Here is a 23465-nt window from a genome sequence, read left to right as displayed (position 1 = left end):
CCTGGAAACCGTAGAGATGAGAGTTCTGAGAAGAATTACGGGAAATATGTAACGAATTTAATTGTCAGAAGAAAATAATAAATTATTTATAGACACAAAAAAGATAAACATGTTTACTTACTTTTGATAGTCTTTGTACGTTTTCTGTATAAGCCTTGCCGCTTTATCCTGTCTCTTCCATATCCTGGTAGACGAAACGATTTCTAGTTCTTTTCTAGTTGGGAATTGCTTCTTGAACTTGATACTCATCTGCTCTTGCAACTGTCGGAAGTTTTCAGTCTCTTCAACGTGTCCTAGTACGTGTTTCACAAGTGCGTGTAAAATATCCAGGCAATGAATTTTATTGCCTTTTGCAATCGGTAAGTTAAAACTTACTAAGGCCACCGTATTCGGCTTTGATATGCCCAACGGAGGGTCCAAGGACGCTATGAAGTCTGACAGCTGGGAGAAGCGTATAAACTGCGTAGCGTGAGGATCGTATCTACAAAAATTATTAAACTTTAAAATTACTAGTGTTTTTAGGATTTTTATTGAAATTTAATACCAGTAAGTCTATAAAAAATATCACATGACTTCATCTAAATATCACTTAGTGCAATTGTGAAAACAATATTAAACTAAATTAACAAACTATACTATTGTTACGACAGTTCCAAGGCATGTATTATGTAGAGAAAAAGTCCCTTAACGAAAAAAAAGAAGTATTTAAAAATCTAGAATTTTCGAGATGTCACCGAAAAATCTCGAAATGTTTAATAGGATAGACCGGGGTCGAAAATAACAGGCGGCGAAAGTAACAACTCAAATATCTGAAACCACGAAAACAATAAGCGCTTGCGCTAGTTTTGTAAACTGACAAATCTGCCGACTATCATATATTCGTACGTGAGCGATATCGCGTCAGTCTCGATTGTGTACAAGACCGCAATTGTTTTTAGTGCTCCTTAGTATAATAATATAATAATATATAATAATAGTATAATTATAATAATTTTCGAGTGATATCTAAGTGAAATATAAGCTTTATTTTTATAGGTATGTACTTTATCTTGCATATATAGTTAGTTTAGATATTTGAAGATAATATAAACGCAAGTAACTGTCTACATTTACCGTTGTTCATTATCAAAAATTAAAAAGTTTTTAAAAAGTGAGGTCGGGACCGAACGTAACATAATGTCGAGGGGGCGATTGTAACGTTACAATCGACCCCGCTAACGATTTTAAGCATTCTGGTTTCTTAATATATTATTTTTTTTTTATTTCCAGAATGTTTCGTACAAAAATTGGAAGAAGTAATAGAGGTTCCAAAGATAATGCAACTTATAAAGCTGCATACGCCGAAATAAAAAATGATATATCTATTCGTGCAGTGGCAAAGAAGTACGATTTGTTTCATGTTTCTTTAAGACGATTCAAAATTAAAAAGGAAGCACCAGGTGAGGGTTTAAATAATTCTTTTCTTATGGGTTATAGAGCTTGGAACAAAGTTTTTACCGAAGACCAATGGCAAATTAGAGCGACAAACATATATTATGGTTTTTGTCCGAAAGAAATCAGAAAGTTTGTATATGAATTAGCCAATAAATATAAGTTAGCAATGCCACCACAGTGGGAGCAAAACCAGATGGCTACAGAAGATTGGTTTAGCAGATTTATGAAGCGATAACCCCAACTCTCGTTAAGGTGCGTACAAACAACAAGTTTAGCTCGTGCCACTAGTTTTAACGAGAATAATGTTTCCTGTTTTTTTTGATAATTTGCAAAAAGATATGGACAAATATAAATTCGAACCTAAAGACATGTACAATGTCGATGAGACTGGGATCACAACAGTTCAAAGGCCCAATAGAATTGTCACTAAAAAGGGAACAAGGCAAGTTGGATCATTGACGTCAGCCGAACGTGGAAACTTAGTTACGTTAACTTGAGCGGTAAATGCTGTTGGAAATTTTGTTCCTCCAATGTTTATATTTCCAAGGATTCGGTACCAGGAAAATTTTATTCGAGATTGTCTAACTGGAAGTACAGGCGCGGGAAACGCAAGCGGGTGGATGCAAGAAAGTGAATTTCTTAAATCTTTACAACACTTTCGGAAATGTACGTCAGCAACTACCGATCACAAAATCCTGCTGCTACTAGATAATCACGCATCTCATATTTCTATTCAGGCACTGGACTATTGCTCTGAGAATGGCATTGTTGTGTTATCCTTCCCGCCTCACTGCTCTCATAACTTAAAACCGTTGGATCGCTCTGTATAAGGCCATTAAAAAAAGCAATTAATTTGGGCTGCGATTCATGGATGCGTAGTAATCCAGGGAAAACTATGACCATTTATAATATACCATCCATAGTAGCTACAGCACTTCCGATGGCACCGACATCCAGCAACATCCAAGCAGGCTTTATATGCACGGGAATATTTCCTTTTAATAGGAATATATTTACACCTTTAGATTATGCACCGTCTTATGTCACAGATCGGCCTCCACCAGCAAATAAAGTGACCAACGATGTTGAAATTAACACGACAGAATCAGGAAAAAGAGACGATGAACCTACACCAGATAACCAGAGAAATCCAACAAAATAAAGAACCCGCACCAGCGACATCTTTTTCTGTCACAGATGAAACCAACAATGAACTAAATAATATTCCTAAAGCGGCAACTTCACGTGTTTCTTCAGCTGCGAAGTTTACACCGGAAGCAGTCAGAACTTTCCTCAAAGCCCTGCATAGAAAAGAAGGAAATAAAGGAAAAAAGAAAAGAAAATCGGCCATATATACAGATACCCCTGAAAAGGAAGAAATTAGGGCAGAATATGAAGAGAAGAAGAAAAAAAGGGTTAAGAAAAATTTTTCTGACCCTAAACTAAAACCAAAAAATCTTAAAAAAAAATAATTTAAAAAACAACAAGAGAGTGATGAAGAAGATGAAGAGTGTTTTTGTCTTGTATGCTGTGAACCATATGGTTCAAGTAAGCCAGGGGAAGGTTGGGTTCAATGTATTGAATGTAAACGTTGGTCACATGAAGAATACACAAGCCAAGAAGGTTTAGATTGATCCATAATTTGTTAGGTTAAGTTCACTGTTCCTCTCCGTATAGCATAAAATTAGTTAGGTTAAGTTCACTGTTCCTCCTGGTTTAGCATAAGTTTTTGTTTTTATTTTAAGTAAAAATATAACTTCTTTTGTACTTTTGAATAATTTTTGTACTTACGTTAAATAAACGTCATTTGTTTAAGCTTTTACTATCACTGATCACTGTTACTATCGACCCCACGTGATGTTACAACCGCCCCGGGGTTGGGGGCAGTTGTAACATTTGCCGCTACGACAATTTTTCACAAATAATTAAAAACTATAATTATTTAAAAACCTTAATAACCTATTTTAGTATTGTTTAAACATGCAATTAAGGCCTGAACGAGAAAATTTGTTTGTATCTGTTATAATTTTCCCGAAATTATTGTTTGAATTAAAAATGTTACTTTCGACCCCGGTCTACTCTACTTAATATTGTTCTAAAGCTATTTTCTTGTGGCATTTTAAATTAATTACTATTTAAATGGGAATAAGCCACAATTAAAGGTTAAAATACGTTTATTGACGTTTCAATTTCCACTTCGGAAATCGTTCTCAGAGAATTTACTTCTTCTTTTTCATGTGCCTTGTTCGTTCCGAACGTTGGCAATCAACATGGCTATTCTGACTTTGTTTACGGCAGATCTGAATAGTTCAGCAGATAACAATCCGAACCATTGCCGCAAGTTTTGGAGGAGTGTCTTCTCCTCCCTGGACCCCTTCTGCTGTCTATTTTCCCTTGAACGATCAGCTGTAGAGAATTTACTAGAGAACGATTTCCGAAGTGGAAATTGAAACGTCAATAAACGTAGTTTAACCTTTAATTGTGGCTTATTCCCATTTAAATGTAAATTAATTTACTCTACTTAATATCTGGAACGTCTGAAAATATAATATAAACACAGACAGTTGACAGTTTAATAACAGTAATATTTGAGTTTCTGCAGTTGATAGTTGTTATTGAGTTAAAGTATAGTAATACTGTTGGTGTTTGAATAAAGTTAGTTTAAAGAAGTGTAACACTATATAAATTGATAACTATTTTATCCATATATATATATATATATTTAATCTATTCCATATAGTTGGAAAGCCAACGATAGAGCCATAGATAAACGGTATGCACCAAACTATTCACCAAACTATATCAGTACGTTGCGTGTTGGCATGTTTTTGCATAGCCATGATTTATTATTAATTGTGTAACAAACGTTGTGCTCTATGTTTGGAGGTAACCATCGATCTTGCGAAGAAGTAAACGCGTTAATAGTGAAGTACTATTTTCGATCTTACGAAATGGTTATCAAGGCAGGCCGAGGTAAAGTTATTCTCGGAAAAATATCGTATACACTTTAATAACCCTGCACCAAGTAACATATTTATGCTGTATATCATGACAAAATTTCGTTGTATGGATAGTATCTTTTTTCAACGGAAGGAAAAGGATCGCTATCTTCAGTCCTGACCCCCCATAGAGAGGTATTGTTCGAGAGTATTGTAGTGATATCGTGTATTGTTCGTCACAAAAGATCTCTGTATCTGGTAATTTCTCTTTCCATGTTCTCTGTGTCTACTCTCATACCATGTCCAAAGTATCTTAATTGTTGGAGATCGACTTTGCTGAAAAGCCGTTTTCTGACGTTTAGCTCATTTAAAATTGAATTATTTCTCCTGTGGTAGGTCCACGGAATTCGTAAAATTCTTCTCCAACAGAACATTTCATTGGTGTTTATCTTTCTTCTTACCGCTTGTCGTAGGGCCCAAGGGAAAGGATAGTAGTAGTATAGGTAGTAGGAGAAGTATTTTTAATCAGGTGTAACTGTCACCAAAGAAAAATCTTTGACGAATAGTCCTGAAATTACAATTCGGCAAAACGTCACTTCGACGACTGGTTAAAGATATAATTTGAATTTCCGTACCGTTTACAGATTGGACAACGATTGATGGAGATAGATTGGTATCTTTGAATTGACTATTATGCACGTTTCTTGCCCAACGTATGGTTTTTCGATGAATATCATATTCCTATGGACGGTCTTATTAATCGCCAAACAATTCGCTTTCTTGGTTTTGAGAAGCCAAACCGCTAAATATTGTGGGTATGACGATTAGTTATGCATTGTCAAGAAACGATAAGTCCGTATTTAGGAGGAACGTTAAAGGAAGATAGTGACTAGGTCATTTATTCAGATTCTAAGAAAGTTTTATCCTGCCAGGAACATTTTGATGAATAGACCGGTTTCAACAAGACGGGACGTTTTGCCAAAACCGCTTGACTCTTTGTGGCTATCCTGCAAGAAAATCAAAGGGCCGGAAGTGAGTGGGGTTATTGTGGCAAATATGTGACTAAATACAATAAGGAACTAAGAAGGATAAAAAAGGGAGTTGTGGATAAAGCATTGCGAGAACAGACTCGATAACGTTCTTTCTAAGAATCCTCAAATAAGTATTCACTTATTCCAAAGAGCGTTAACAGAAAGCGTGGAACTTTACTCTAATAAAAAAAAAAATTAAAATGAAACACGAAGTACGACTAGCTGATAACATCTTACTGTTTCTGGAACATATTTTTAAGAAATTTGAGTAGGAGCCAGATAGAAATCAACATTTATGGCAAAAAATTTAACCACTGATGCCTCGCTGACGATATTTTGGTGATTTATGACAGTCTTAAAGAAGCCCAGGCTTAAGTACATTTAATGGTGTCTCAACCTAATTAGGTTTAAAAATTAACTTTCAAAAGAACCACATATGACAAACTTAATCCCTCGCAGTAAAAATTAGGCAAATTAAAAGACGAATAAAGTTAAGCGGCTTTCGGCAAACCGAGAAGTATGGTATTTAAAAGCAACATACCGATAGGTCTTAAAGTAAATGTTTTTAAACAATAAGTGTTTCCATAACTTATACAAAAATTAATATTGCACTGCAAGATACCGGACGCATGGAAAAACAGCATAATAATACCAATGTTCAAGAAAGGAGATAAAGAAGACTCCAACAATTAAAGAGGTATAAATCTACTGCACACCGCACTCAAGCTTACCACAAAAGTCCTAACCAACAAAATCAATAAACTTTATTACATGAACAACAGGGATTTAGATGCGGAAGAAACACCTAAGACAAGACACAAAAACAAGAATCTATAAAGCAGCAATTAGACGTATATTAACATACACGGTGCAGATAAGACTTGACACATCTAAAACGAGACGACTACTAGAAACAACAGAGATGAAAATACTCCGACGAATATCAGGGAAAAGTCTGTTGGATAGAGAGAGAAGCGAAAACTCAAGAAGAGCATGCAATATAGAAGACACAAATGGATGGGTGACAAAACGGAAACACGAGTGGAACAAACTCATTAATGGAATGGCAGAGGATAGGATAGTACGAATAGTACGAGATAAGTCACAAAATGAAGGAAGAAGTATTGACAGACCAAGAAAAAGATGGTGCGATAATTTAAACAATTTAGGAGGCTAATATTGAAGAAGAAACAGAAACAGAAATAGGCAGAGCCTACATACAAGCAGGCAGAAGAAGTGTTTCCATTATTGACTATGCTGTGAAAACTTAAACACTTACTAAAAAAATCTGTAAATAAATCAGAGTGAATGAGCGAGCCATTGGGCGGTCAATAAGGGTATAAACCCCCGACATGCTTGACTCATGATATAAAATATAAAGAGGGTAACAACAATCTGGAGTTACGCGGTACAATATCGGGGGCATTGGAGATAACAGAAGGAGGTCTATTTTTAGCATCTACAGTCTGTTTGATGACGATGATAAAATTGTATGCTAATTGCTGAAATAAGAAAGCAACCAAAAACGTTTATGGCTGATTCGATCGGTAGATACAATTTCCGTTTAGTTCATTATTATAAAAGCTGTCGAAATTAATAATTCAGTACATATACAATGTCACATTTATTATGAAAATATTATTAAAGTTTGGTTATCGTGAAAGTGAGAAAATTAGAAGAAATATACAATGGATCAAAACATAATGGAAAATTAACATAGTGGATAAGATACATTATAATTGAGAACATTAAAACTGACATATTCCTATCAAACTAGTAAAAAGAAAAACATGTAACAACTGATTTAGGTTATTGTTAAAATTTTTTAATAAAGACTTTTAAATTGAACTTACTTGCTCCATCTAATGTAGAACATTTCCAGATCGTCTTCTACGATACCGATTTCTTCCTCCTGATGAGCTTGGTTAAAGTTTTCAAGAATAATTGCAATGTACATGTTAATAACTATCATATAATTTATAATAATAAAACTAGTAAAATATATTATTGCTAGTAGTGGATAACCACAATCACCATTACTCTGATTTCTAAAATGTGGATCACAGTCTGGATACTCGATCATTAATGATTCTAATACATCATTCCATCCTAAAACAAAATATCGTAATGTTATTAAATATTGACTGAATTCGATTTTTATATGCAAACGTCATTTGATTAACTTTATTTTAACAACAAAAACAAACTCGCTAAATTACAAATATTATAAAAAAGTCTTAATTAACAATTATGTGAATCGCTTACAATTCACACGGATATCGCTTACAAAATAATTCGTTGATTCTAATAATTAAAGATCACTTCAGCGAGTTTATATGATAAGAACATCTGTTCTAAAAATAGGACGGAAGCCGAACCTGTGCTATAACACGAAATTCTAGAATATCACCGGCTACGAGAACAAAAGAACAATAGAAACAACGCGTAAATGATTTGTCAGGGGTGACAAAACTTTCTGAATATATATATATATATATATATATATATATATATATATATATATATATATATATATATATATATATATATTGACGAATTTTGACCATGATGAACGGCATGTGGAATGCATATTTTAGATTCCTTTGCCGACTAATTCATCAATCTGTCTGCTTTGCAACTTGTAGAAAGTACAGTGGTAAAGATTTGAATTCAGTTTCGCCAAGTAGGAAATCTTATGATTTCATTTGTTGTTATTAGATGGCGTTGAAACGTCTGTCTATAATTATTTCGATAATTATTGTCCTACGACGGGATAGATTTTGTTTCGATTCAGAGCAGCAGCTTATGCCGCTCTGATGAGACTTAAAGAGGTTGAAATACGTATAAGCGGATTGCCGCTGCCCTGCATCGAAATAAAAATCGGATACCGTTATTATGTTTTATTTCTTTACTCCGTTTGGAGTACCAAAAACTGAATTCACTACGAATTTTGACCATGATGAAAGGCATATGGAATGCATATTTTAGATTCCCTTGCCGAGTAATTCATCAATCTGTCTGCTTTGCAACTTGTAGAAAGCACAGTGGTAAAGATTTGAATTTTCGTCAAGTAGGAAATCCTATGATTTCCTATATATATTTAAAATATATTTAATGGTTGAATAACAGAGGTTTTATCGGTCAATAATTGGCAAATGAAAGTCGTCAACTAGTTTATTGATTTATTCGAATACGTTTCGCTTTTATTTTTAAAAGCATCATCAGTTCACTACAAATAAAAAAGATTTTAGAATATAAGTAAACAACCAACAGGGTTCATACTTACAAAAACAATTTGTAGGTTTTTTTAGATGTTATGAAAACTCTACGATAACTTAACATTAAAGATTAACAACTAAACGAGCGAAACGAAACAAAAAAATACAAGAAAAACTGTAAGAATACTATTGTTCATTTAATTTTAACCGATGGCTTAATTTTAATGTTGGTTTAAGCTCTTTTGAGGGTCAAACCACACTAATATTTTCGATTGTTTTCTATCAGCTCTAGGATGTCATAATTTTCACATGTGGATTATTGTCGTACATGTGTTTATTTGGAATGCAGAGAGGAGGTACGATTATTGAGGGAATTAGCGAGCGGAACGAGGACAGACCTTTTTTAAAAAAGGATTCCTTTTTCTTTTTCTTTAAAAAACAAACAAACAAACAAAAATGGAAAGAAGAATGGGAATGAAGTTACTGTCTTGTAAGGGTTTTTTTTTATTTGTTTTGTATGATGAGAGAGTGATATATCTGGCTCAAGTTGTTGATGTCGGTTCTCTTATTTAGGGACGATGGATGTTTAGATAGTTTAGTTCTCTTATTTAGGTAAAATCCCGGAGAACTGGCTGCAGTCAACTTTTATTACAATCCCGAAGAAACCAAAGGCCCAGATCTGTGATGACTACCGGCTTATAAGCTTGATTAATCATGTCACTAAAGCGTTCACTAAGATCATTCATAGAAGAATATATGATAAATGTGAGTCAAATATTGATAGATCGCAGTTTGGCTTTCGGAAAGCACTTGGAACTAGAGAAGCAATTTTCGCTCTCCAGGTGCTTATACAGCGGTGTAGAGACGTTGATAAGGACGTGTATTTGTGCTTTGTGGATTTTAGAAAAGCATTTGACAATGTCAATCATGAACAATTAATAGATATTCTGCGAAAGACAGGTATTGACGACAAGGACATTCGAATTGTGGCAAACCTATACTGGGGTCAAACAGCAAGAGCAAAAATTGGCAACGAACTCACTAAAAGTGTGCAGATCAAAAGAGGTGTCCGTCAGGGTTGTATATTATCCCCACTCCTATTCAATATTTATTCCGAAGAAATATTTAATAAATGTATGGAAAATGCAAATGATGGCATAAAAATAAACGGCGAGTTAACAAACAATATAAGATATGCCGACGACACGGTGATCCTTGCCAGTACCATAGACGAATTACAGCAGGTAATGGAAAGAGTTTATTCAGTTAGTGAGGAATACGGCCTGAGCCTCAACTTCAAGAAGACAAAATGGATGCTGATAAGCAGGAAGCAACAGCCTGCTCGACAGTTACGGATAAGTAACATACTAATTGACCATGTAGAATCTTATGTGTACCTTGGCACCAACGTAAATGCAAAATGGGAACAGGCCACAGAAATTAAGGCGAGAATAGAACGAGCTAGAGCAGCATTTAGCAATATGAAAAAGCTCCTCATAAGCAGGGATTTGTCTCTTCCCCTAAAACTACGTCTAGTTAAATGCTACATTTTTCCGATCTTACTGTATGGTGTGGAGGCCTGGACACTGACGGAGACGCTCACGAGAAAACTAGAAGCATTCGAAATGTGGGTGTACCGACGCATTCTTCGTATATCCTGGACCGAACATGTCACCAACACAGAGGTAATCCAAAGAATCGGAAAGGAGAAAGAAATCGTGAATACAATTAAACAAAGAAAGCTTGAATATCTAGGCCACATATTGAGACACGATAAGTACCGTCTACTGCAATTGATTGTCCAGGGAAAAATAGACAGTAAGCGAGGGCCAGGCAGGAGAAGACACTCGTGGCTCCAAAATCTGAGGAAGTGGTTCGGGCTCACATCGGTCGAACTATTCAGAAGCGCCGCAAGTAAGATCAGAATTGCCATGTTAATAGCCAACGTTCGCAACGGACAGGGCACTTGAAGAAGAAGAAGGATGTTTAGAATTTGACACATTTCAAGGATGAATCGCTTATGATAATTTTTTTGTTTGCGCAGTATTTTGGTATTTCCTGAAGTCGATACTGTGTTTGGTTGAAATGTCATGCTGTGCAAGGGCTTTTTTTTTCTTGTACCTAGATATTTGAAAAATCCAAATTGTGTTTCCTCAATACCCATTTTAAGATTTTGGTATGAAGGTTTGGAAAAATTGTAGGAATGGTTTTATTATATCATGGTGCGGTGTTCGCATTTTTTATCGTTTTTATTTTTAGGGATTAGGGATTAACAAGTAGACACATGAGCTGAAACGTATGCACAAAAACCAAATTTTTAGCAATTTATCAATACCGTAGTTTAAAACAGATTTTTTTGCAAAATATTCACAAATTTTTTTTGTGAAATTTCACACACAAATGCATTTTCAAGTAAATTCTTCAAAGTCTACTTATATATACTAACCTGCTGAAGTAATCAGCCTAAAAAGCAGATGCATAGATCTTCCAAACGTTTCGAAGTTTACCATATCATCCAGCGCTCCCTGCTGGCGTACATGGCCGAAAAGAAACATGCCGATGATGGCGTAAATAAAAGTAATAAGAGCAAGAAGCGCTCCTATGTTAAATAAGGCGGGAAGGGATACTATCAGAGCGAACAGGAGCTTTCTTATACCTTTGGCAGCCTGTAAAAAAATAAACTTGTTATAAATATCGTCTACTATTAACATTCTAAAAAGAAAAACTAATATTTCTTTTATTTATAATTTTTTTTCTGAATATATATATATATATATATATATATATATATATATATATATATATATATATATATATATATATATATATATATATATATATATATATATATATATACTAATTTTTATAAATATTCGTTTTTCTCAAAATGTATGGATAGCTAAATGCAATTCCTTATTTTATTAAATATGTACTTTCTGCTATATTTTTATTTTCCCAATATTGATTTATTAGAAAAAGCAACAGAAAGCGTTTTTCCCAAAAAAAAACTAATCAGGTTATGTAAGAAAAAAAGAGTCTGCTTTTAAAAAACATGGATTTCAAAACTTCAAGTAGTTTTTATTACTTCGAAATTTTATAATAAAGAAATACATTTATCTATTGGGTACTAATAATACAGATACACATCAATGTTTTATCGAAATAAGGAACATTTCTTATAAATAACTACAAACATTTATTGGCAGGTCAGATGTTGTCATTCCTATTTAACAAATCACAATAATGAAAGAATAATAAAGCATATTAATAACTTGGATTCAGAAAGAACTCTACCAAAATTTTATTTATATATAAAATTGTAAACTTGAAATTGTTATGTCTCGTTGACATTTTCGGTTGTAAATTTCTGTTTGCGGTTGTAAACCATTGGTACCTACTGTATTTTGTAAACTAACTTTAATTATCAATATTAAATTAATAGTACCTAATATTTTGAGTTTTGAGCTAAGACAAAGTGCGGCTTATCGTTTATAAACTGACAAAAAAATGATTAAAACTAAATATTATTGGAAAAAAATCTTTGTCAATAGCGTGTATTTCTTCCTCTTGCATTAATGACCGCTTGTAGGCGATGACGCATACTTTCACTTAAATTATGGATCACATTCTGGTCGATGTTATCCCATTCTTGCAATAACAACTCTCGTAGCTCTTGGACAGTTTTTGGAGCGGGTGTATGCCTTCGGATACTCCTACCCAACTCATCCCAGGCATATTCAATAGGATTTATGTCTGGACTAAGTTGTGGCCAATTAAACCGCCTAATTCCCACTTCATCAAAATATGACAACTCTGGAAGTATGGGGTGTAGCATTATCTTGCATAAAAATGCCATGTTTTCCCATAATAGTTATAAAGGCATAACATCATCGAAAACTTCTCTATGTTTGAGACGTAAGGGAGTCATTTTGTATAAAGAATAAATCTAAGCGTGATTCCTACCCAGACCATAACCGACCCACCGCCAAATGGGAGTCGTTTATCAATACAAGTCGCAGCATATCTTTCTCCGGGTCTTCTCTATACTCGACGACGTCCGTATGACCCATTGGGACAAAAACGCGACTCATCTGAAACAGTAAGTTGCTCTATGTACATTGTTTCAATGGAGGTAAGTCTTCTTCTAACGGTTCACTTACTAACATTATAAATTCTCACCTCTTGAAGGATGATTTCGTAAGATTTTTTGTAAGATATTTTCTATTCTGCAAACTTGCGGACACCACAAACCGATCGTCGCTTTGGGTGTTGATTCGATTTCGCCTAGATCATATCCTTCTGGTTATTAGACGAGTCTCCTCAAAGCGCTGGTACACATTTTGAACTGCACATAGACTCCTTCCAACAATTCTTACAGTTTCAGGTTGTCTGCAGCCATTTTGTATCAATGCTACAATTCTTGCCACAGTCTGTGCCACAATTAAGGCATTATGATTCATTAGCTATACACTATCAACAATACACTATTTCACCGATAGGTCTTACACAAAAAAATAACACTTCATTGAAAATTGGCAGTTAACTGTAAAGGTTCCACTGGAGTGAATGCAAATATTTCGTAAAAAAGTCGTAATCATCGTAAATACGATAACAGTATGTGACTGAACTGACAGATAACAACAAATGATACTCGTACTTCTGGAAAAGCAATATATTAGCGCCTAATAAGAAACCGATACAGCCGTAAACAAATTACTACCTCAAAACACAAAATATAAACTTTGATAAAATAAAAGCAGATATCGAGCACAGTTTTATTAATTAAATCTTGCCCAAGTACTTTCGCTCCCTAGAGCATCTTCAGGGGCATCTGAAATAAGCCAAGAAACATTTTTTTTTTAATGACGAAATTGATTAACTTCGATAAAAACTCGAAGTTAATGGATGATAAAAGTTTTTTGTGACTAACGTTTTAGACTTACTTCGTCAATTTTGGGCTAACAACAATCGCAGAATGTCATAAATATAAAATTAAACATAAAGTTGTACATAATACTACACTAAACAAGGACAAACAGTTTAAAATTATTTTAAAAATAGTCGAAGCTACATTCTGGTTGGCAACAGGAGAGAGAATCATCATCATCATCATTGGCTTTTACAACTCTTCGTGAGTTTTTGCCGCGTTTACTATTGCCTTCCATTGATTCCGATCCTGTGCTATTATTTCCCATGGTCTTACTTCCATCTTCTCCAGGTCTTCCCTGACTGCGTCTTTCCACCTTTTTCTAGGCCTTCCTGTCGATCTTCTACCATCTGGTCTTTCCCACAACACATTGCTAATCAGTCTGTCGTCATCACTCCGTACCACGTGGCCTGCCCATCTTAATCTATTGGCTTTTATGTATCTTACGATGTTTCCTTTCCCGAAGAGAGTCTCTATTTCATTGTTGTATCTGCTCCTCCATTCATTTGTCACGCTGTCCCTGCAAGGAACATATATAATTCGCAGGATTTTGCGTTCCCATACTAATAGCTTATTGATTTCTTTCTTTCTCAATGTCCATGTTTCACTTCCATATGTCACTGCTGGTCGTATTATGGTTTTGTACATTTGGATTTTGGCACGCCTTGAGAGAAGCTTTGACCTCATTAGATGTTGAATGGCAAAGAATGATTTATTCCCCGCCAGTATTCGTATTTCAACCTCCCGTTCTCCTGTGTTTTCACTGGTAATTGTTGCTCCTAGGTATTTGAATTCTTTGACCACCTCAAAATTATGATCGTTTATGGTAATGTTTTGTCCTATTCGCTGTCGTTCCTTTTTTGATACGACCATGTATTTAGTTTTTTCTTCGTTTATTTTCAGGCCTACGCTTAGTGTTGCTTCTTCAAAGTTCGATACTATATCCTTAACTTCCAGTGTTGTCTGTGCTACTGCATCTACATCATCTGCAAATGCGAGAATAATCTTTGCTCCTCTGGCAGTTATGTCTGGTTTGACTCTGGTATAGATTTTTCGCATTGCATATTCCAATGCTAGGTTAAATAGTAATGGGGACAGCGGGTCTCCCTGTCCTGGAGAGGAGAGAGAATGGCTGCTGGTATTAACGGAAATGTTCTGTTAACGGAACTCTTTCGTGTAACAGGAAAGCCATTCTCTCTCCTGTTGTCGACCAGAATGTAGCTTCGACTATTTTTTAAATAATTTTAAACTGTTTTTCCATGTTTAGTGTCGTTATGTACAACTTTATGTTTAATTTTATGTTTATGACATTCTGCGATTGTTGGATAGCCCAAAATTAACGAAGTAAGTCTAAAACGTTAATCACAAAAAACTTTTATCATCCATTAACTTTCCGAGTTTTTATCGAAACTAATCAATTTCTTCATTTAAAAAAAAAAGTTTCTTGGCTTATTTCAGATGCCCTGAAGATGCTCTAGGGAGCGAAAGTATTTGGGTAAGACTTAATTAATAAAACTGTGCTCGATATCTGTCTTTATTTTATCAAAGTTCATTTATTCGAGCATTCAACCTTATATCAACAAAATTTAAATGTGACCTGAATTTTTTACCCACCAGTGTATTTCTATTCACATTTCTAATATTGACATAACTTGAAAAATAAATCGTTTGATCTGCAAAATAGTCATATAACACGGCGTATTCTATGTCCAAAATAATTACTACTCATTTCTCTGACAGATTCTAGCTTTCTTATATTATTTCCCTCCAGTAAATGACCGTTGTAGTGTAATTTTAACCGTCACAACGGATTTGCTTGAAATTCAATACGGATCGAATTTAAAATTTTCGAGAATTCATGATGGCACGTGATTTCGGCTACATTTCACCACTTACGGCGAGAGATTTTGGTTGACAATTTTACTTATTATTTGCCAGACTATAATTTGTTTGTACCTCTTTAAAAATTACCAATAATAAAGCCCCTTTTAGTTGAAACGGTTGCTTGCTTAAACTTTGTTTAAAACTATAAATACAATACAAATCTGTTTTGGCAAAGTTCTTTAAAACTGTGTTAATAAATAAAGAAATTGACGAATTAATGACAAACACATTGAGGTTTATGGGGATTTAACTCATAATATACTTCATTTAACATTAGTTTCTTTAATTAGACCGATAAACTCATTTCAATTGCTAGGTGTTTGCGAGGGACGTATACAAAAAACATAAAATGTTTATGATAATGAATATTGTATCTAAGGTGGATCTATTATTTAGGAATTGTTGTTCCTCATTGATGCCATTCTGTGACAACTTTTCTGCCAAAATTTTTGTAAATAACTTTGAGCCAGTGCTTAATAAGCTGATCCCTCTATAATTTTGTGGGTCTGTTTTTCTTAAAAATCACCGACCAAGCGATACAACCTAGCATTCTTATTGGTGCAGAGGGATATTGGTTGTTTTGAAACCTACACGACCTTGGAGAATGGTCGTTTTAAAACAACAACCAATTTTCTCCATTTAATTTCAATGTGAGTTTGGTAGTTATGTTATGAAATTTATGCGTAGCTGGATGTGTCTTTTTACAAGGAATCCAGTGGCGTATTCATGTCAGATTGTCCAAAAAGTGGAAATTGGTTGTTTTGCAAGTGGAGATCTTATTTGGTAATTTATAAGATATATGAGGAGATAAAGATACACTGAGAAACAAAGGGTGCGGAAGAGGTTGAAAGACCGAGAGATAAAACAAGGATATACAACATTCCACTAAAATAATAAGGCCAAAATATGAACTTTACTATAAGAACAGAGGCAGGGAAGGGGAACATGTGGCATTATTAAAATGAGTTTTGTTAAACTAGGTATTATTTAAAAGTTATTTGCGTATTGTATAACTGTTCCTATTATGAAAATAAAAAGCGGCATTGCTTCCAAAACTTCCTAAGGTTCTCTGTATCTTCTAACCGTGTTTACGTTAAAAAGGATTCTTACAATTCTCAATTAACTTTTATGAAAGTCCACTTAATACAGCGAATAATAATACAACTAATTGAAAACACGTCATTATTTATAGGCGAGCGATTTACCCCTCAAAAGACGCTTAGAAACAGAATATACCGACTAAAATTATTTTTGCATTTCTAATGCACCAAACCTTTTTTATTCGATTCTATATATTTTTCCAAGATGAAATGTATTTTTTTTTAATTTTTACAAGTGGGCCGGCAATTGTTATTAACAAATAACTTATACAAAAAAGCAATTTCACCGAATTGCTTCGGAATCAATTTTTTTAGGTGTATCTCATCAAAATAAACACTTTTCTCTCATGATAATTTTTCGAAAAATGCTTCCTTTTCGAGTTATTTGCATTTTTTTGTTGAAAAAATGCCTTAATTAGTGATTTTTGGGATTTTTTTTTTCTAAAAAACTACTAAATGCATTGCAATTCTACAAATAGCTTTATAATCTTTAAACCGTCGAGTACAAGTTAGAATATTTTGACAAGGATAATTTTTTTCTATCTTGCTAAAAACGTGGATCCAAATATTTCGAATATGCCTTTCGAGCAGTCTACCGCTAAGTGTGTACAGCGGTTGCGGCGATACAGGCGTGCGGCGCGTAGAAATATTTGTTTAAATTTAAAAAATTAATTCAATACAAATATTACGTACAATTTATTAAAAAAAAAGTTATTTCTAATTATTTTTATATAGACATATTATAATTAAAACAATTAAAATTAATTTTTTACAATGCTATAATAATGTAATTTTTCTTTTAATATACGTGGTGACTATATTATTGAATGTTTTATTACAGTAAAATACATTAAGCAATATATAATTAATTTTCATTGAAAAATATAATAAAATTAAAATATAATATTAATTATACATTTTCATTGTCAATAATTTGAAAATTTTCGTCAACAGCAACAGGATTTCCATCTAATAAGCTGATTTCATTGTCTTCAATAGAGTCGTCTTTAACATTTTTACAATTCTCTGGTGTACACGCACATACTGCGCAGCATTCTAAATTATAGGAAATACAATTACAATTTTTCATAGAACATTTTCCGGTACATGAGCAGAAATACTTTTGTAACATATCTAAACTAGTTTCGCCTTCAAAATAATTAAAATCGAAACAATTATTTTCCATTGTCCAACCATGGGTTAATGGATCAAGAGATGAAATAATATTGTTTTTTGCTTGAATCCATTCATTTATTTGCCACTTTGCTCTTAAGTAATGTTGTAATAATGCTCGTTTCGAAGGTGGTAATTTTTCATTAGATGCATTTTTTTTAATGCAATATTATATCTTAATTCATTTATGGATTCATGATATTTTTTAAACTTATTTTGAGGGTCATACAGTTTAGATAAAAATAGAGTCAAAACTGTAAGTCCTTCATCTAAAGGTAAAGTAGGCAAATTTCTTAATTTTTTTAAACAATAAACAATAACAAAGGTATACATGTTGTGGACACTTTTTAAAGCGTTCACCGAGTCCATATATTATACGTCATTGGTTGCAACACGCGCTCAATAACAAGTTAAAACAAGTCTATATCGTTTTCGCTAATTTAGAATTATCTAAGAAATTTGTAGTGAAATGTAGAATATTTAGTAATTGTAACCTAGTATTTACTTACCTACGTAGTATTAAATAAAATTAAAATTTCATTTAATCAATTATCAAATATTTTTCATATATATATTACATTATTAAAAAAGTCGAAAAGATTCGAGCGCCTACAGCACCTCAACCGCTGTACACACTTAGCGGGATACTCTCGAAAGGCATATTCGAAATATTTGGGTCCACGTTTTTAGCGAGATAGAAACCATTTATCCTTGTCAAAATATTCTAAGTTGTACTCGACGGTTTAAAATTGCAATTCATTTAGTAGTTTTTTAGAAAAAAAATCCCAAAAATCACTAATTAAGGCATTTTTTCAACAAAAAAATGCAAATAACTCGAAAAGGAAGCATTTTTCGAAAAATTATCAAGCGAGAAAAAGTGTTTATTTTGATGAGATACACAAAAAAATTGATTCCGAAACAATTCGGTGAAATTGCTTTTTTGTATAAGTTATTAGTTAATAACAATTGCCGGCCCACTTGTAAAAATTAAAAAAAAAAAATACATTTCATCTTGGAAAAATATATAGAATCGAATAAAAAAGGTTTGGTGCATTAGAAATGCAAAAAGAATTTTAGTCGGTTGATGCTCTGCTTATAGGGGTAAACCGCTCGCCTATTATTGGACTTGAAAAACCGATTGATCAGCTCTATTGCTCATCCATATTATCAAATTTAGATTACAACTATGCTATGGTCTCTGATAATAGGCAACAAATGTAATAATATCCAGTTTTGCACTGTGAGCAAATTGGCAAACTTCAGCATAATCTTTTTTTGAATTTCAACAAATAACTTACTTTTCTAAAAGTTATATCCGAATTAACTTAAAATTTACCCACCAGATATTTAATTTTATTAATTATATATGATTTAAACATTTCGTTACCTTTATGGTATTGCTAAAATTTTATAAATAATACCACATCCATCATTACGTGACGAATTTTTCTTTAGAGATGAAAAGTTATAAATTTTAGTATTGTCATGTACACATACGAAGTTTACGAATGCGAGTTAAATCCCCTAAAGAGTTATAATGAAAACAGATAGGTGATGATATAATAAATTCACATATTCGAAAAAATCCAAAACTCTTGGGAAATAAATACACTGAAAAACATTATTACTTGTACTACAAAAAGGAATTTTAAATATTATTGACAAATAAATAATATCTACAACATTTGTAGGTATATCAATATGGATAAACATGTAAATAATTTTATACACATCTTAAGAAAATAATTGTAAATTTGGAAGTAGCAAATAAAAAAATACTGATACTAGTTAAATTGATTTTTATTTTTTATATTGATATAGTGAATTCTAAGAAAAAGTTACATTTAAATATGCAATTATAGTAATATTAAAACCTTACTGCAAAGCAATAGAAAGTTCAGCATTTATTTATAACGTATTTGTAAGTTTTTGAAGGCAGGCCGCTCACTATCACGTACACCTTACAGGTACACCTGAACATTTATACCTGTCAGGTATGAGGAGCACCCACACTCCTTATGTTTACCTGTCAAGTTTATCAGTTCTCAGGATAGTTCTTACCAATACTAAGGGGTGAAGACTCCGCGTGAACCTTGGTGTATTGTGAATAACAGCGAAGATTTCCAACGCTTAGAGGCAAAAGTGCAAATTCGGATGTGCTTAAACCGAGAGGATTTGATTTTGTTGAATTCTCCAGGAGGTCACACGCTGAAGGAACGAAAGTGAAAAAGCAAACGGGTTATCGGACCCGTCGGGACAGTCACTGTGCTTCGTCTAGGATGGTACTGTGAGATGTAGAATTTTAGAATCTGCATCTGACAGGAACGGCGTTAGGGCGAGTGAAGTGCGAAACTCAAGAAGATCCCTTTCTAGTTCTGATCCAGAGCGTGAAAATCCGCGAAGGTACCTGGAAGGCATCCAGCAGCCGAGCTGGCAACGGGTCAGACGGCTGCAAAAAACAGTGTCTTCAAAGTTAGGGACTCTTACTTCTCCAACATGCTTGATCGTTCACGATCACCACCCTGTCGTAAGGAAAATCCAAGAATACCAAATGGCAGTTTGTCAATAATAAACTACAACTTTTTAGACACTCCGGCACGAGGGATACAAGAACACATACGAGGTGGAAAGCAGAAGAGGAGAAAGGAGCAACGGGGATTTTAAACGCCCAAAAAACAGGAAAGCCATGAAAAAAGGAAAAGAGGACATCAAGTAAAAGGAAAACTTAAACGACGAGATACCTAAGAGATCAGCAGCTGCAAAGCGGTAAAGGCATACTAGCAGCGAGGACGAAATGTCCGAGCTAGCAACCTTGAGGATGCTCTTGAAGAAAAAGGACAAAGAAATCACGCTACTGAGGTAAAAAGACTCGGTAAAATGTAAGTAAAACGGCTCCGAAAGAGAGCCATAAGAAGGACACCTGGTAAAACGAGGTCAAAAAATCTGCAAAGCTTACAAATACGGAGAAGTCTATGGAAACAATCCCAAAGACAAAAATTCTCACACCAGCAGAAAAGCCAAAAAAGCCGAAAAGCGTCAAAAAACAGAGGAGTACAAAAAGGAGAAAAAGACGAAACCAACAAAGCGACACCAGTGTAACAGGGAGATGATGCACGCACCTTACCACACTCTCTGACTCGTCAAGTGCAAACTATGGAAACAGACGATGACAAAACAACCCAAAAGCCGGAACAACAGGAAAATCACACAACATGGAAGCCAAAGCCACCTGTAATTAAATTATAGAGTGTGTACGAAACAGGAGCCATCCTAGATATCGCATAGAAGAAAAAAGTAATAACTATTAACAAGTTATCAAGAAGGGAAAGTGAGACATGCATCCAGGCTAAAAACCCAGATGAGGACAATGACTCATTGAAGAGTTTAACAAAACAAACCCGATCCAGTGGATAGCCCTCCCCCTAGAGGCAGACAATAAACCAAGAATGGTTTTAAGAGGCCTACCCTCCAATACAAAGGCCACCGACATTATATGATAACCTGAAATAGAAATATAATATTGGCTGTGAATCAGTCAAAAATATGATTCAAGGAAAAGCGATGGGAGGAAGCTACCCATATTTGTACTGACACCGGAGAAAGAGGATGTGGAATCAGCCAGGCGCATCACAAACCCGACACACATGAAGATACAGATAGAGTTCTTCTTCTTCTTCTTTCTTCTTGTATGTGGGCTTTAAAGCCTGTTTCTTCTTCAATATTAGCCTCCTAAATTGTTTAAATTGTCGCACCATCTTTTTCTTGGTCTGCCAATACTTCTTCGTCCATTTAATGACTTATCTCGTGCTATTCGTACTATCATATCTTTTGCCATTCTAATAATGTGTTCGTTCCACTCCTGTTTCCGTTTCTTCACCCATCCATTTATGTCTTCTATATTGCATGCTCTTCTTATGTTTTTGCTTCTCTCCCTATCCAACAGACTTTTTTCTGATACTCGTCGGAGTATTTTCATCTCTGCTGTTTCTAGTAGTCGTCTCGTTTTAGATATGTAAGGTCTTGTCTCCGCCGTGTATGTTAATAAAGGTCTAATTGCTGCTTTATAGATTCTTGTTTTTGTGTTTTGTCTTAGGTGTTTGTTCTTCCAAATTGTGTCATTAAAAGTTCCCGTCACTTTACTTGCTTCTAAGCTTTGTTGTCGTACTTCTTTTTCAACATCTCCGTAACTAGTTATATCTATTTCCACATATCTAAACCTCGCTTCCTGCTTTATTATCTTCCCATCAATTTCGATTTTCCATTGTAGTGGGTATTTAGATGTTGTCATACATTTGGTTTTTTCTGCTGATATTATCATATTGTATTTCTTGGCTGTTGTATTGGAGATGTGTGTTAATCTTTGGAGTTCGTCTTCTGTCTCGGCGATTAATGCGGCGTCGTCTGCATAACATAATATTTTAATTTCTTTGTTCCTTATTCTGTAGCCATGACCTTTACGTACTGCTTGTATTATTTCGTCCATTACTATATTAAAGAGAAGTGGGCTTAACGAGTCACCCTGCCTGACTCCGCTTTGTACTGATATACACTGTGTTAGTTTTTTATTTACCTTTGCCTGTATTCGATTATGGAAGTAGATGTTTTCGATGGTTTGTATAATATTGAATGGTATGTTTCTTTTATACAGTAGGTGTAAGACGTCTTCGACTTGGATGCAATCGAAAGCCTTTGTCAGGTCTATAAAACATAGATATGCTGGTTTATTGTACTCGATGGCCTGTTCTGTGATTTGTCTTAGTACAAATACGGTACCTGCAGGATCTTTCGGATCTGAATCCTTGTTGTTTATCTGATAAAGTTGTTACTTTATTAATTTTTTTAGTTAGGCCTTTTGTGGTAAGCTTAAGTGCGGTGCTTAGTAGATTTATACCTCTATAATTGTTGGGGTCTTCTCTATCTCCTTTGTTGAACATTGGTATCATTATGCTATTTCTCCATGCGTCTGGTATCTTGCAGGGCAATATTAGTTTTTGTATAAGTTTTGCCATCTCTAGGGTTATACTTTCTCCTCCGTGGTTATACTTTCTCCCAAACTGCTTTGTTTCATTTCGTATTTTTCTAAAGGTGACTCGGGATTCTGGGGTATTTGATGTTTTGCACTTCGTGTAGGCCTCTCGTGCCTCTTTACATTTCTCTTTTATTTCTTTTCTGAAACATGGTGTATTGTTGTTGTTTGTTTTGTTCAGTATGACTTTGCGTTTTCCTAGAGCTTCTGATGCTGCTTCTTCAATGTTGTTTTCAATTTTCTCCCAGCTCGCGTTTATATATTCGATACGGTCAATTTTTTTCAGCTGTATTTTCTGTGCTAGCCTCCTGTGGTACATTTCTCTTGTAGAGTCGTTCCACAGTGATTCTATATTGAATTTTTCCTCGGTGATTTCCTGTAGAAAATGTTTTGGTGTTATTTTCATTCTTATCTTTGCTAGTACTAGTTTGTGTTCACTCCCTGCGTCTGCTGAGTTTAAAGTTCGGATATCTAGAATTTGCTTTAGGTGGATTTTTCTATTAGTGATAAGTCAATCACAGATTTATCCCCCTGGAGTTTTCAAATGTATATTAATACAGATAGAGGACTCAAAATAGAGATAGAGGACTTAAGAAAATCAACTGGGCCTACTGTGTGCTTTAACTGCCAAATGTACCACCATGTGCAGGGAACGTGCTTTAAAGCATCAAAATTGAAGGTTTAAAGATTATAAATATTGCTATAGAATTCATTAAGTATTTTTTATTAGAAC

At 34.2% G+C, this 23465-nt stretch overlaps 1 protein-coding gene across 2 annotated transcripts in view; it reads right to left on the bottom strand.

Annotated features, from left to right (window-relative positions):
• LOC140442012 (sodium channel protein 60E-like) overlaps positions 1-23465 on the bottom strand; it is a 285972-nt gene that overhangs the window by 18493 nt on the left and 244014 nt on the right. For both annotated transcript variants that reach the window (XM_072533045.1, XM_072533046.1), the window contains exons 26-28: positions 11069-11288; positions 7258-7513; positions 122-481 (exon numbers count right to left, since the gene is read on the bottom strand). In XM_072533045.1, the coding sequence (XP_072389146.1) occupies positions 122-481; positions 7258-7513; positions 11069-11288 (836 nt within the window). The remainder of the gene's footprint in view (positions 1-121; positions 482-7257; positions 7514-11068; positions 11289-23465) is intronic.

The sequence above is a fragment of the Diabrotica undecimpunctata genome, chromosome 5 (assembly GCF_040954645.1).
Source record: "Diabrotica undecimpunctata isolate CICGRU chromosome 5, icDiaUnde3, whole genome shotgun sequence".
Classification (NCBI taxonomy): domain Eukaryota; kingdom Metazoa; phylum Arthropoda; class Insecta; order Coleoptera; family Chrysomelidae; genus Diabrotica; species Diabrotica undecimpunctata.
The sequence above is the reverse complement of the archived record's forward strand: the minus strand, read 5'-3'. Positions and strand labels throughout refer to the sequence as shown.